The 15865-nt window shown below is 39.7% G+C and overlaps 1 protein-coding gene and 5 non-coding genes across 6 annotated transcripts in view; 3 read left to right on the top strand and 3 right to left on the bottom strand.

Moving 5' to 3' along the window:
• Nucleotides 1-11496, top strand: part of xpr1a (xenotropic and polytropic retrovirus receptor 1a) — a 61751-nt gene extending 50255 nt beyond the window's left edge. Inside the window, exons 10-15 of the mRNA XM_086046736.1 lie at nucleotides 515-683; nucleotides 2017-2217; nucleotides 6814-6980; nucleotides 7859-7998; nucleotides 8077-8298; nucleotides 8371-11496. Coding sequence (XP_085902862.1) covers nucleotides 515-683; nucleotides 2017-2217; nucleotides 6814-6980; nucleotides 7859-7998; nucleotides 8077-8298; nucleotides 8371-8428 — 957 coding nt within the window. The 3' untranslated portion in view covers nucleotides 8429-11496. The remainder of the gene's footprint in view (nucleotides 1-514; nucleotides 684-2016; nucleotides 2218-6813; nucleotides 6981-7858; nucleotides 7999-8076; nucleotides 8299-8370) is intronic.
• Nucleotides 11497-12547: 1051 nt separating this feature from the next.
• LOC147138417 (U5 spliceosomal RNA) lies at nucleotides 12548-12661 on the bottom strand. The gene has a single exon (XR_015089160.1). It is a non-coding gene; the product is annotated as a U5 spliceosomal RNA (small nuclear RNA).
• A 742-nt stretch (nucleotides 12662-13403) lies between these two features.
• Nucleotides 13404-13515, bottom strand: LOC147138416 (U5 spliceosomal RNA). Its single transcript, XR_015089164.1, has one exon. It is a non-coding gene; the product is annotated as a U5 spliceosomal RNA (small nuclear RNA).
• Nucleotides 13516-13874: 359 nt separating this feature from the next.
• Nucleotides 13875-14091, top strand: LOC147138415 (small nucleolar RNA U3). The gene has a single exon (XR_015089167.1). It is a non-coding gene; the product is annotated as a small nucleolar RNA U3 (small nucleolar RNA).
• Nucleotides 14092-14673: 582 nt separating this feature from the next.
• LOC147138414 (U5 spliceosomal RNA) lies at nucleotides 14674-14787 on the top strand. The gene has a single exon (XR_015089158.1). It is a non-coding gene; the product is annotated as a U5 spliceosomal RNA (small nuclear RNA).
• Nucleotides 14788-15384: 597 nt separating this feature from the next.
• Nucleotides 15385-15498, bottom strand: LOC147138413 (U5 spliceosomal RNA). Its single transcript, XR_015089163.1, has one exon. It is a non-coding gene; the product is annotated as a U5 spliceosomal RNA (small nuclear RNA).
• Nucleotides 15499-15865: the final 367 nt, after the last annotated feature.

Below are 15865 nucleotides of genomic sequence, written 5' to 3'. Positions count from 1 at the left end.
AGCAACTTGTAACTTGCGCAGGAATCAAGTGTAGTCCAAACTGACACAAATTCACCCTCATTTCGCGTGTCCTGTGGCGTGCTAATGAGGCAATCTGCCATCTGCGCGGTGCAAACCATTAAGTGCGGTTGTTAACTGTTTAGCACACTCTTAACAACAATTAGGCACTGATTCATTGTTTCACAAATTCACAAATTGCTGTTTAACTCCCTGCAATGGGTGTGGCAATAATATATCCCCTAAGTAGTTAAACAAAACAATTAAGCTCCGTTTGGTCTCATGCAGTCGAGTTCTACAGCATTGCATCACAACAACAATAGTAAATATGTTGTTAAATACCTCTCTGATGCGAACTATTGTCATCTTTATAAATGCATATTTTTTTCCAAACAGCTTTTGTGTTTGGATCCTATTGGATTGTGAAGGTGTACCTAATGAAATGTCCAGTGCGTATTCCTCAAACTAAGACCCGAAGCTGTGACTGACGTCTTTCCGCTCTCGCGTGCGTTCGCAGTTCCGAGTGTTCACGGCACCGTTTCACCGAGTGGAGTTTGCGGACTTCTGGCTGGCCGACCAGCTCAACTCGCTGGTGGTGGTCTTGATGGACCTCGAGTATCTCATCTGCTTCTACATCTTTGAGCTGCAGTGGGGCAACAGCAAGGGCTTGTTGCCCAGAATAAACGGTGCGTCACTCATTCTTCCTTTGTCTAACTTGATTACATCCAACACCTGTTGATGGCCTCATTGTCACGTGGTGCTGGAGGCTGTGGGTTGCGTTTGAGCTGCCCATTGTGCAAAAAATGGATTATGGCAAAGCATTACACCTCATGTGATTTTTATGTTAGTACTGTTCTGAAAAAATGTCAATGTTGTCATAAGCGGGACTCCCAAAAAATCTGAAGTTGTGCGACTCCGAGTGAAGACCTCCACCAAAGACTAAACAATCTTCAATCGCATCAGGATCAAAGTGTTCCCATGCATAGATAAACACCTGCGTATGCCTGAATTTATTCCTGCATTATTCAGCAAGGAATTAAGAATATTGAAAACGTTCCTTACCGGAGGTAAAAATAATTATGCTCACCTTTCTGAAAAGGTGACAACAATTACTATTTAATTGCTGTCTAGCAACTATTTAAAAAACAAAACTTCATGAAAATGAATTATTTTATTATTTATTTTTATGTTTGAAGCATTTGTCTAATTTAGTACTGTGGTAACTTAAAGTACTTGTATCTTAAATCCTCTTTCACCATTGAAATGAATGTAAGTGACATTAATCCGTTCCAGCCTCCCCCAAAAAATTTATAACATAATTAAAATACAACGTAAATATTTTTCTTCAAAATTGCCACATATTTTGCTTCAATTCAATGGACATTGTGGGGCAGTATAAAAGCAGACATGCAGCCGGTCAAAACTCCTTAATATTCCTCCAGTAATATTAGTCATTCTTCACAGATGATAAAGAATATAGGCCTGTGAGCATTGGGTTTTTTTTGTCTTTCTACATGTATTGCTCCATCATTTATGTTCAAATACCACTGCTTAAAGTTGTACAACACGGCGACACCAATGCTATTCATTAGCCCGTCCATGGCATGTTAGCAATAAGCAAAACGGACTTTATTCAGGCAAAGCCATTTGGTTGTTTTCAAAACACAGTGTGTCATTCTCTTTGTTTTATGTTTAGTCTGACAGTAAACTCCATCTTGGAGTGTTAATAAACAGCTTGAAGCACCTTTTGGCTAATTGCTATCAGCTAAACTGTTCTGCACCACCTTTTGGCAGAAATAAACAAAAGGTCTTCCTTTAAAATGATCCGTCATTGGTTTAATATAAATTGAATTTATGAGAAGTGTTACTGGTATCGGTCGCTTGGTATCTGTATTGATGAGAACTCAAAAGTTAAGTCCTCGTACTGGAATCGGTCTGAAAAAAGTGGTATCGAACATAGTCGAGGCTGTCAATGAAATGGAGAGGAGAAATTACTACTTTCATGTGTTTCCCTTACAGACTCGAGTAGCTACGTGTGCCACAGCTACTCGTACGGCCTGCGCGCCATCATCCAGTGTCTGCCCGCCTGGCTGCGTTTCATCCAGTGCCTCAGGCGTTACCGAGACACCAAGAGGGCCTTCCCCCACTTGGTGAATGCTGGCAAATATTCCACCACCTTCTTCGTGGTCACGTTTGCAGCGCTCTATGCCACACACAGAGGTAACACACACACACACACACACACACATACATCCGCACCGCACGGGTCGGACACTGCAGATATTTGCTAAGACGTGCAGAGTGTCTATCGTCTCAAGCAGCAATATTGGCCTCAAGGAAGCACGAAAGCGCACGGGCTTTGTTCCGAGATGTCTGTGCAGGAAGCCAAGGTGACCTTGAGCATATGAATGCCAGAAGCCGGCGGCTGTATGTTATAGAAATGGAAAAGGCTTGTCAAACGCATCCACGGGTAAACAAGGCGTTGATCTCTGCGTTCAGTGTGAGGGTCACAGAGGTGAGAAAGAAAGAGAAAGAGAAGGAGCCAGAGAAAATGCAGCAACGTTGACATGATGAAAACGGGAGGGCTTTGTGCTACGTTAAAAAAATCAAGTCGCTCTCAAGTTGACAGCCTCGCAATCGGCCTGCAATTATTCTCATCTACGAGGCCAATCGCAAAGGAGTTAATGCTCAAACGCCGTGAAAGCTTCTCCTCGATGCTTCGTGTTTGAGATCCATCACACATTCCGGTCCGCTTAGCTCATTTCAAAGCCTGCCCTTTTCCCCCTCTTCCGCTCAGATGTCAGTTTATAGATTTTTTTTTTTTTCCAGGCCAAGTCCAGCTCTTCCTCTTTCAAACAAATGTGATTTCCCACTTTATTTTCCGATATACACCCATTTGCCGTGACATTTGGTACACCTTGCAAATTCTGCCTTTAGAAAGATAAGAATGTTCCGTTTAGGTTTATCGGTGCACTGTCTGAGAGGTATTGATTTAACAATGTATTAGAATACTATTGTGGTCGGAGATTGAAGTGGTGTACAGTAAGGGCGGGCATCGGAAATGAAGGCCTGCCGTACGCCGACTGGTTGGATAGTTGAGAAAAAAAAATACACTCTGTGGCACGCAATGGACCCTCGTACAATACCAACTCACTGCAACAGAAAAACCTTTTCTTTTCCTTGTGTTCTTTTTTGAGAGCAACATTGGCTGATGGCTGCATTCTTTGACTGCAATGTGCATTACAACGACAGAGACTGTCCACACTTCGCTTTTTCAGCTGCAGGCACATACTGTATGAAATTATAAATATAAGTATTCTTGCAAAACTCACTATACACTGTACTGTATTGGTACGGCTTTATACCCGGGCCGGAAAGTACATTTTGTGCAAGCTCGTGTTACCACGTGGCATTTTTGATTGACCTTGCGATCTACGATGTTGCGATGCAGCATCGCCCGCCATTCAAATTTCCAATCGCAGAAAAACCCGTTGCCGACAGTCGGGCATGCATGAAAACTAATTGCACACTTAATATGCGCGAGTGCGGCAGGCCGAAGTTGTGATTGAATGTTATTGCAGCAATTAAGTTCAAATTTGATATACGGCGGCTGGGAAGCAGGGTTGCAACATCCCCATTTATGTGAAAGTGAAGTGATGACGGGAAAACTTGTGGCAACCATTATCCATCCTTTCTGTAACGCTTGTCCTCATAAGGGTCGCATGATGTCCATTTTTTGTTGAACTGCACTGCATCAGAGACAGAGCTATTTCAAATATTTTGCCTTAATTCGTCCTGTGTGGAACACCAGAGAGGAAGACACTGACACTCCTCCTCTGGTCTGAAGCCCGTTGACTAATGGGCTCCCTTCATTTCTTATTCTCTATGAAGCTGTCTTTCATCTCACACAATCATGGAGGCATGGACCTCTGGCTGGTTCATTGATGGAGGATACTGGGAAATTGGACACTTGCACACATGCTGCGTGAATATTTGATGTTAGTTCCTGCACAAAAAAAACCCAAAAAAAAAACACTTAAAGAGGAAGTCAAGCCAAACATGTTTGGGTTTTTTTCAAGAATATGTTCTATGCAAGCCCACTAGTTGAAACAAGGCATTCTGATAAATGTTGCGTTTGTGGAATAAGAGTTAATCCAGCCGTTTTTAGCCATCTCTGGGGGCGGCCATTTTGTCATTTCTGTCGACTGAAAATGACATCACAGTGTCTCAGGTAACGACCAATCACGGCTGGTAAAACAACGTTGTCACATTTATACAGATAATTGATTGTGATCTGATAAGGTCATGCAGAAGGCCAGTGGTCGGAGTTTACTTCATAACGCTGGCTGTCACTGTTCATTTATTTACACGATCTGCTTGTCAGTGTGGACGTGTCACTATCAGCGCATCGTCACGGACGGTGGTGCGCGCACGGTGTTTGTGTGCGACCTCACCGCCTGGCTCCTTCCTGGAATGGCTCGTCTTTATCTCCGGGAAAACATCAAAGGACAAATATAAAAAAAGATCGTCTCTGTGTTAAATACGATAAACATTCAAGTCAGTGCTGCGCGTATTAAATGTGACCCCCTTTTTTATGAAACGCTGCCCACGCAAGCTCACAAGCCTCTAACCAGATAGATGTTGGATGAATTTACCCAAAACCATTTCAAATTTAAACTGAGAATTACAAAGATGGTTAAAAAAAAAAATGGCAGCTCTTAATTTACGGGTTCTACTGTCTGAGTCGGGATGCTGCATGCAAGGGCAGATTTTTAAAACATGTATCCATATACGAACGGGCTTGTCCTCTTAAATGACACATCGTGCGTAAGAAACAAAATGCAGAAGTTACCGTCAATGGGACAGGAATCTTTTCAAACACTCATCTGTCTCCAATGTCTGCCAAGACACAAGAAACAAACTTCCCTAAACCAGACAAGTTTTTCAGTATTTCCATTTTTTTTCCATTATTTTCCATTACATTATTGGTAACATCTTAGACAGTGACAGTGCTTCTTAAAGCCTTGACATCACTTCTAATATAATATGAGAAGACCATTTGTATCAAAAGTGCTGTTTAAGGAAGAGAGGTCGAAGTTGAACACGAATAGCAACGAGGCCGGAGCTGACAGATTTTATAACTTCATTTAATGCGCTTCGCCCTTGTCAGTGATGAGGCGAGAAGGTGTAGCACTCAGACGCACGTTTTAACCAATAAAGATGAACGACGCCTTAACTGAGCGCTAATATGGCCCAGCATGGTCTGGCTGAACTTAATCATCCCGAGACACATTTGGGCCCATGAAGCTATCTTATGTTGCTGTAAGTAATTTACATACTACTTTGCTGGAAAGTGTCTGAATTAATACATTTGGTTTCATGTGATATATGCGGCCTCCGGGGAGTTTAATTGTCTGGGTGATAGCTAGCTGCGGGTTGCCATAGAAACAGATGATTCCATTCGCAGTGACAGATTGATGTTGTGAAGTTGGAAGGGGGAAAAAATGGAGGAACTGCAACATTCTCTCTTACTATCCCCATGTTTTATTCTTATATTTAATTTTTTTAATCAATATTATAAATTGAAAAGACAACATAATTCACTAGCGCCATCCCTGTCGTATTGTGTGTGTGTGTGTGTACCACCGGCCTTTTAAAGTGTCTGTGACAGGAGCCCCTGACTCTGACCACCATTAGCCCTTATTGCACATCCAATCATCCCCATTTCAGTTCGTGTAACCTTTTAATCGGCCCGCGCAGGAAAGCGAAGGGTTAAATGCCTTGCACGTGGCAGGAAGGAGCAAATCACATCAGCCGATCTTCTCCAGGGACTGCAAAGTGCGGCGCAAAAGAGGACTTGCGTCCCTGTGGCGGCTTCGTTAGGGACGCAACAATACAAGGAAGTCAGCGCTGTGGGTGGGTGGGCGGCGGTCGGAAATGCCACTGCCCCGCCGCTTCTTCGGCAACGCGGTGAACAAGTGACGCTGAGCGATGGGAGTCAGCCAGGCATGCGTGTGTGTCACAGACTGATACACTTTTGTCAAGGAGGAACCATTGTCACATCAGCTGTGCTTAAACCCAGACTCAGGTGGTACTGAATCACATTCACGCTTCTCAGGTCACAACTGTGACACATTGTGTTGTGAAACATCATCAGGGGAAAACATCACCTGTTTTCTGAAGCTGAGCCATGTTTGGTCGTTGTCTGCGCCCTGAGCAACTTCAATGTCATCTTCAGTCGACAGAAGTGACAAAATGGCCGCCCCCCGAGCTAACTAAAAACGGGTGGATTTCTCATATTCCACAAACGAAATATTAATCAGATTGCCTTGCTTAGACTAGTGGGCCTGCCTACATATTCTTGAAGAAAAATGTATGCCTCCTTCCTGTGAGGTAGTAATGACATGACGGCTCCCTCTATTGGTGAGAAGTTATTTCTTGCCGACTTGGGGAAAGAAGGGAGAGACTGGATAAAATTACATAGACACGTGACTAGATCGAGAGTCAAGGATTGGACGAGATCATCTCTTCAGCCCAAATTGTGATTCTCAGCTTCCCAGGTCAATTCAATGCTTCCAACTTTGTGGGAACAGTTTAGGGGGGGCACTTTTCCTTTCCATCATGACCGCAAGGTCAAGTTTGTTGTTGAAGAAGCCCATCAAACGCCTAAAATCGGATGAATTCCCCAAATGATTGTTGACAGTCAAGTGCAAGGGGGAAACAAACTCTAGATTTTCAAATATTTTCTCATATGCCATGACTACTAATTCGTTTACATAAGCCACTCAATGTATTGTGTGTCTGTGTGTGTTCCAGAGCAAGGCCACACAGACGCCGACATGTTCTTCTACCTGCTGATCGTCTTCTCCACCATAAGCTCTTTTTACACGCTGATCTGGGATCTGCGCATGGACTGGGGACTGTTTGACCGCGGGGCTGGCGAAAACACCTTCCTGAGAGAAGAAATTGTTTACCCGCACAAGGTAAACTCACACACACACACGCACATCGTTAGCTTAATAGCATAATAGCCTTAGTCAGCCCCTAATAGCATAATTGCCTAGGTCAGTGACAAGTTGTATGCAGGCTCCCTCTAGTGGCAAAAGAATGACTGCCTAAGTACAGACTAACTCAAAAACTCTACATGATGTTAATTAATATATGTATTAGTGTACTTTAGTACAACTAATTCAACAAACACGAAGAGTCCAGTTGCCCCATTTCATTACTGTAACCTGGATGACTAAGATTAAACATTGGCATTAAGTGAAAAAAAAACATAATTTTAGAAAGCATATTAGCATTTTGTATTGATATTGTGACAGTACGTTAAAACGGTTATTAGGGTAACGACCACAAATATATCTCAATTAATATATTGTAGAAAACACAATTTAGTTCAGTCGTTCAATTCAAGCAGTGACCCTCTTATAAAACAGATTCATTGAACATATAGGAAAATATTTTTTTAGATGACAATTTTCAACCTCATTTCTATATTAAAAATAATCTTGAGTCTTTTCTGTAATATAAATTTTTTTTTAGATTGCGAATTTAGAATTTTTGTTAGCTTTAAACTACAATTTAAAAAAAATCATGAAATATCTCAATGTTTCGTGAAACTATATAATACAGGTGCAGGAAATGCATTACATCAGAAACAATCCCAAATTATTTTACTATAAAAATTAGGTTCGCATTGGCCTTGTCTTTTGTCGTGTGTTGAATTAATCTGTATATGAGTTTCACTTTTTGATTTGACTACAGAATTAAGTGAACTTTTCGGCGCTATACATGTATTGAGCTGTACCTGTGTATACTTGGAATACGTATAATCCCAGCCCCCCTTTTTTTTGTGTAGGCCTACTACTACTGTGCCATTTTCGAAGATGTGATCCTGCGTTTTGCCTGGACAATCTCTCTCTCTCTGACCACTATGACCAAGATTCACTCGGTGGGCGACATTGTGGCCACCGTGCTGGCACCTCTCGAGGTCTTCAGGTACACTTTCTCCGTGCTCACCGAGTCCCCAGTTTACAACCGTTGACCAAAAATGACCAACTTCCTTCATCCCTGCAGGCGTTTCGTGTGGAATTTCTTCCGTCTGGAGAACGAGCACCTAAACAACTGCGGCGAGTTCCGCGCAGTACGAGATATTTCCGTGGCGCCGCTCAACGCCGACGACCAGACGCTGCTTGAGCAGATGATGGACCAGGAGGACGGGGTCCGGAACCGCTCGGGCAAGAAGACCTGGAAGAGGTCCTACAGCCTCACGCTGCGGCGCCCTCTACTGTCCTCTCAGTAAGGAGACAGCACTCATGTGGCTATTATGACGGACTGCAAAACGTTACTCATATTCATTATTTTTTGTAGATCCAAAAAGGACACCAAGGTTCTAATTGAAGATACGGATGACGAGGCCTTCAGCTGAATCACCAGCAAGCATCGGCATTGTCTGCACACAACAACAAAAACATGCACACACATACACACACACACACCGAGGGATGGATGTTCTTCACTATCTTAACCTTTACTCTAAAATTAAAAAAAAAAAACTTTTAAAAAATACCTTTTAAAAAATGTCACTGGGCAATGAAAAGCATGGATCTCCATCTTTAGTGAGATTTCTTTTTCATCCAAAACCAATGAAAAGAATCTCTCCCAATTTTGTGCATATTTTGCATTTAAACAAAACCCCCAAAGCAATGAGAATGTATTTAGAAACGTTGTTAGTATTTTTCTTTTTTACTTAAAAAAAAACAACAAAAAAAGATGTCAATAATGTTTTTCAACATTTTAGGAAGTATGTCCAAATTTGGTGGATTTTTTTTTTTTTTACATTTAATTTTAAAAAGTGGAAACAATAGGAGTATTTCAAAATGTAGGTTTTACTTTTTATATAAAAAGAACAAAAATAATGAATAGCATGTTTTTTCATCTTTTTTGGATTTTTTTTTAACAAAAACATGGGAAGTAAATATTTCCAAAGTTGTGGGTTTTATTTTACATCTTTAAAAATAATTAAAGAATGTATAGTATGTCCACATTTTGTGGATTTTATTTGTAGTCTTAAAAACCAAAATACTGAAGAGAATGTATCTGCGAATGTGGTGGTTTTTTTTCATCTTTAAAGAAAAAGAACCAATGAAAACCATGTATCTCTAAATGTTGTGTGTTTAAAAAATAAATAAATAAATAGATAATAAAAATGTATTTTAACATTTGTGGATTATTTTAATTTAGAAATAAAAAAACAATGTTTACAAATGTATTCCCATTTTTTTTCTTGATCAAAAAAAAAAAAAGTCAAGAAAAGATGTATGTCCAACTGTTTATTTTTAAAGGAGAAAGACATTCCCTCAACAACAGCGCATTTTGTTTTGTTTTTAATTTCACAAAAATTGGTGATACATGCTTTTCATGGCTTTCGTTTTTCTGATAAAAAAGAAAACTCCACAAAAATGGAGACATTTGCTTCACTGCTCAGTGACGAAATCAGTGCGGGACTCGCAAAGGAGACCTCTGTTACCTCTTCCTCATGTAAACACGCACACATCATGTAAACACACACACACACACACACTATTATGTTTTGATACACCCGGCTGAAGCACAAACATCGTTTTAAACTCAACTTATAAAAACAACATCTAACCTACCAAACGGCCATTCTTTATCTTCCTTTTCCTTCCTTATCTCAATCCTTTCATTTTGCCGTGCAACAAAAAACAAGTATCTCCAACTTTGGTGAGTTTTTATTTGTATCCAAAAACACAACTTTGTGTGAGCGCGTGTGTTTTTCGGATGAAAATGAAACAAAAAAATTGGGGATACATGTTTTTTTTGTTGTTTTTGTTGTTGCACGGACGACTTTGTGCTTGATTTCTAATCAAGCTACATCGACGACTGTTTACATGCCTTTTTGGACTACTTACAGGATCAACAGGGACAACAAGAAACAATCAAAAGACTCCATGAAAAAAAAAAAGAATTCAGTAGAAACCCGAGCAAGGACTCTTAACACGCAGCATATCAGAACAAATCAACTGCTTTGACCTCGATGATGATTATTTTATACTCGTTTCTTTCCTCTTTTTTTTTTTTGTCATTTTGTTTTTAGTTCTTATGAGAAATTCAAAAAAGTGCTGTCGCAACACTGAAGGCACTTGCAGGAAAAGTGCATTTAATACACAAACTGCTTGTACGCAACGAGGGATGTCGCTTTGTAGTCTAATACTTTGATGTGCATTAATACTGTCCTGTCTTCGTGGCGGTTATGTGTTGTTTCTACTAGTGAAGTGAGCATCCACTCGGTGATGTTTTTTCTAATGTTTGGACTTTTTGCACACACGTTTCTACTCCATTTCTTTTTAGACCCAAAACCAATCTGTGCAAAATGAATGCTTTTATGGAATGCTGTTTGAGCATTTATTCCTTGATAGCCATCTTAAGGTCTCCATGTACGAGTACGCTATTTGTGCTCACTAGTAATCCATTCACCGCACTAGTAGGCCGAAGTAGGGTGAACGGCTAAACGACTGTGTTACTAGTGACGATTTTCCACTACTGTATGACATTACTACGCAGTTGTAGGACAACAGTCTTACTAGTGGGGCAAAAAATGTGCACTCGTTGATATCTACTAGTAGACCACAAAAGGCCAGGATGAGTGTGCAATGTGCTTATGTTTTTTTTTTTTGTTTGTTTTTTTTATTTTATTTTATTTTTTTTTTACCCCAATAGACTTGACACTGCTTCTCCCCAACAAAATGTTTTTGTACAGAGTTGCCTTGCCTGCATGCTGCTTTTCATTCAACAGTGTACATACAAGTTAATTTATTGTTCCTGGTGTGTATATTTATATTAGCAGCCATGATTGATGTTGCCATTTTGGACAAGCAGTATTTTGTAGCTTTGTTTGCATGTGTGCGTGTTCTAATCTTGCTCATTTTCAGATGTACTTATTTGTTTTGTTTTGTTTTGAAATCGGAACGTTTCTTTTTTTTTTTGTTTTTTTCCAAGTGTACATTCGTGAATGTGCATGAAGCTATCGTGGCTGTGGCATGAGTTGTAGTAGATGGACACACGTTGACCCACCGGAGTGAAGAGGGAACAGCAGAAGAACCCACACCTCCCAAGATCTGTTCATCGGACGCAGTGTTTTTTTTTTTTTGCTTCACCCGTATGACGTTCAAGTGCTTCATAGTTGTGCATCTTCCCTGTTGTAGTTGTTCTCCTGTAGACTAGCTGAATGTGATGTTAGATGGATGTTCTACTTTGATAAGAAACCTAGATTGTGGCTCAATGTGATTTTTAAAGTCAGATGAAAAGAAAAAAGAGAATGTCTCCTTGTAGATCATCCTCCGTCCAATTGAGTAGTTTGTACATGTTGAGTGTATGACACTGTTCTCTCTATGATGTATTTGTAGTTCCCGTACACACTTTGGTGATCCTGTCATATCTGGGTTTTATAAACCAATGTTATTTTCAAAGCTCGCTCTGCCTCGCTACTCTTTTTTGCATGTGGGAACACATGTGCTTTTTTAAAGGAGGGAATTACATGTAATTGTGTTCCATAAACATAAATGAACTCCACCTGAGTTTTATTCAGAGGTGCAAAATTCAAGCAAAGGACAAAGTTTTAAACACTTTTTTATTCGATCTCAAGTAGGGCTACAAACTCTCAGCCAATCGCACGGCACACAGAGACAAATAAGCATCCACACTCACAATCATACCTAGGGACAATTTAGAATGTTCAGTTAGCCTACCACGCATGTTTTTTGGAATGTGGGAGGAAAACGGAGTTCCCGGAGAAAACTCACGCAGGCATGGAGAGGACATGCAAACTACACACAGGAAGGCCGGAGCCGGGATCGAACCCACAACCTCTGAACGGTGAGGCGGACGTGCTAACCAGTCAACCACCGTTCCACCCATTCAGAAACTATTATAAAAAAATGTGATTAAAATTCTCCCTTCATTGCACCATTTACTTTTTCAAGATGATCACTTCATAACAAATATAAAACACTGAAGAAAATTCTTTTTCACGTACAATGAATGTGTGTTCAGATAATGCCACACAAAAACAAAAAATTACAGAAGCTGCATTAATCGAATTTAGAATCAAAACAGGTTTTCTCGGATGTAGGTCTGTCTTTTTTTTTAAAGACAGGTGTTCCTAATAAAAACATCATTCCAAGAGTGAATATCTGGAAACCATATTTTTTACTACTAAAAGCAAAATGCCAGTTTCATATTTAAATGGGTGAATGTTCTAAAAGTTCTCACAAGGGCTGAATTAATTTCGCCTGAAATGCTGCTGCACTGAAAAATAAGTGGTGTATTTGTAACTCACCAAGAACATTGTGATTATACATCTTCAGCTCGATTAAAAAAGGTGATTTGGTTGATATTCGCCTGAGTCTTCCCAGTCTTTGACGTAAGTTTAAGACAGGTGAGTTACGTCCGGTCGGATGCATTTTATTCTGATTGTGTCAGGTATTTTATAATGTGATTTAGCTTTTTTTTCAACATATTAGGAAGCTCCGCTTTCACAGAGCATCAAAAAATTGAGAAAGACTCTTGTTGTTCCTCCCCACGGAAATCTTTAGTAAAAGGCGAAAGATTTATACGTTCTGAAGAGAAACAAGAGTGGACTACCTGGTATGTGTCGAAATGGGCTATCCCATTCTTTGTCATACTATTTTAAAGGACGGTCTCACACAAACGTGTCACCTATTTGTTTGTAATACAAATGAAATATTTGCTATACTACACTGGTGTCAACTCTCAACCGAGATAGACTATTTGAACTGTGTTCAGAAACGTGGCTCTATATCGTCCTTGTAATCATTTTTGGCGCAAAGGATTGTGGGTACATGATCGAATGATCAGCCAATCGTGGCCTCAAAAAACAAGGGTTTTGTGCAGATGGAAATTTTTCCCAAGTCATTTCCCATCAATTGCAACCGGATGCCCCTTCAGCATGCCCGTAAATAGACGATGGGCAAGGAACATGGGGGGGTTGGAGGTGCTGTGGATGCCCCCTCCTCTGCACGCCTCTGGCTGGGAGTGATCTTGCTTCAGATTCGAGTGGGTATGTTTGTTCAAAACCTTTATGTTTTGACTCCTGATGGCATCCCACATTTGCGTGTTTAAAAGTGCCGCCGTTTCTGAACATGAGACACACTGATTTAAAGCCCTATTTTGATATTTCGCTGTCCACTTTTTTGTTTCGGAACGCACTATTTCTCCAATATTGTCTCCGCATTTATCCGTCAGACTTGAGCGGCTGAGCACTAACATGTGAGATACTTGGCTTGCATGTGAATGGTCTGTACAGTTGGTGATTTCCGAAGATCACTCGTGAAGGTTTGCATTGATTTAACAAATTAGACAGCGCCGCTTCCGCAGAGCATCCAAAAATTGAGATAAACTCATGTTGTTCCTCTCCAAGGAAACCTTTAGTAAAAGGCGAAAGATTTGTACGATCTGATGTGAAAAAGCAATTAAGTAAACTAGCAAAATTGATAGGTTCTGCAACAGTCAAGTACTGTATTATAAATGTTATTCAAGTTAAAAATGTTTACCACCCCAAATTAAATAAATTGATTCACACAACCAAGGCCCTGGGCAGATTATATTGACTTTCCAAAAAATAAAAATAATTCTGGGGCTTAAGGACTGGTAACGTAACCTACATTTGAATTATTTAAAGTCGTCTAAATCAAATTTGTCCTGACTTTTGGTCAGTTTTCTCTTTAGCAGTCGTGGTTTAGTGAATTTGGACAAAAGTACCTTCCAGGTTGCGTTCTGGGTAAAAATAGTACCGTCGCAGATGACTACCCGTCGTCGCTCATCGTTGAGTTAAGACTATACTTTCAGGGATCATTTCTATAGTTCTTGACTTGAGAAATGTGTTTCTAAAGTGTTTGGTCTCGCTAGCTACGATGACGAGAGGAGATATTCCTTCCTGAGCGTGAAGCTGGAAAAGAATAATGATTTTTATCGGAAGTTCTTTACCATTGATGAACGTTCGTTGCTTCTTTTTTGGAGCATTGATAGAAGGAATATGTTCAGAGTAGTTACTATTGAATTTGTGAATATCAATGACTAGCAATGCTCAACTTGCTTCTTTAAATGTCGAAGTACTTGGTAACTCCAGGTTTAAGTAAGCTTCCATGACATCATGGTGAAAAAGATATTACAAACGACCCAGTGCTTTTTCTCGTCAGTGCACCCCCAAAACGGAATTTAAAGCGCTTCACCCGAATCGAAGTTGCATTGGTTTATTAGGGGAGCTGCGTGCGTGCGTCGTCTGCACATACTTTGTGTTCTAAGTTGGTAAATATCATTTCCTCTCAATGTATAACTTTGCTACCAGCAAGTTAAATGACCGAGAGATTGTAATCGTATTTTATGTAGTGATCTGCTTTAGTTGGCAAGCTTCCATGAAATCATGAGGGAAGATGTTACATTCAACACATGCAGTGTTTTTTTTCTCGTCAGTGTACGATCAAAACGGAATTAAAAGGCTTCCCGAATCGAAGTTTCATTGGTCTATCAGGGGGAGCTGTGTGTGTGTGTGTGTGTGCGCGTGTGTGAGACCGTCCGTTAAAATAGTATGACGGGGAATGGGATTGCCCTTTTCGATAATGATTAGGCAGTTCACTCTTGTTTCTCTTCAGATCGTATAAATCTTTCGCCTTTTACTAAAGATTTCCGTGGGGAGGAACAACAAGAGTCTATCTCAATTTTTTGATGCTCTGCAAAAGCAGAGCTTCCTAATTTGTTAAAAATAAAAGCCTAATTAAAATTCTTCCGTCATTGCACTTAATAGTTTAAAACAAGTTTTTCAAGATTATCACTTCATTACAAATATAAAACACTGAAGAAAATTGTTTTTCACGTACAATGAATGTGTGTTCAGATAATGCCATACAAAAACAAAAAATTACAGAAGCTGCATTAATCAAATTTAGAATCAAAACAGGTTTTCTCGGTTGTAGGTCTGTCTTTTTTTGAAAGACGTGTTTTTTTATGGATACATCATTCCAAGAATGAATATCTGGAAACCATAGTTTTTACTACTAAAAGTAAAACGTCAGTTTCATATATAAATAGGTAAATGTTCTAAAAGTTCTCACGAGGCCTGAATTAATTTCACCTCAAATGTTGCTGCACTGAAAAATAAGTGGATTATTTGTAACTAACCGAGAACATTTTGATCATCCATCTTCAGCTCAATTAAAAAGGTCGGTCGATATTCGCCTAACTCTTCCCAGTCTGCGATGTAAGTTGCGCCCGTTCAGATGCATTTTGTTCTGATTGTGTCAGGTAATTTATAATGTGGTTTAGCTTGTTTTCAACATATTAGGAATCTCCGCTTTCACAGAGCATCAAAAAATTGAGAAAGACTCTTGTTGTTCCTTCCCACGGAAATCTTTAGTAAAAGGCGAAAGATTTATACGTTCTGAAGAGAAACAAGAGTGGACTACCTGGTATGTGTCGAAATGGGCTATCCCATTCTTGCACTTAGTAGTTTTCAGTTAAAGTAGTTTCTCAAGATTATCGCTTCATAACAACTATAGAACATTGAAGCAACTAATTATTTTTCATGTACAATTGTGTTCAGATAATGCCATACAAAAAACAAAAAATTGCAGGAGCTGCATTAATCAAATTTATTATCAAAACATGTCTTTTGTTTGAAAGACAGGTGTTTTTTATGAATACATCATTCCAAGTATGAATACCTGGAAACCATATTTTTACTACTAAAAGTAAAATGTCAGTTTCATATTTAAAAGGGTAAATGTTCTATAAATTCTCACGAGGGCTAAATTAATTTCGCCTGAAA

This window comes from Filicampus tigris, chromosome 12 (genome assembly GCF_054856515.1).
Source record: "Filicampus tigris isolate MCC_2025a chromosome 12, RoL_Ftig_1.0, whole genome shotgun sequence".
Lineage (NCBI taxonomy): Eukaryota > Metazoa > Chordata > Actinopteri > Syngnathiformes > Syngnathidae > Filicampus > Filicampus tigris.
Note: the sequence above shows the minus strand (reverse complement) of the source record. Positions and strands in the feature narration are given on the sequence as shown.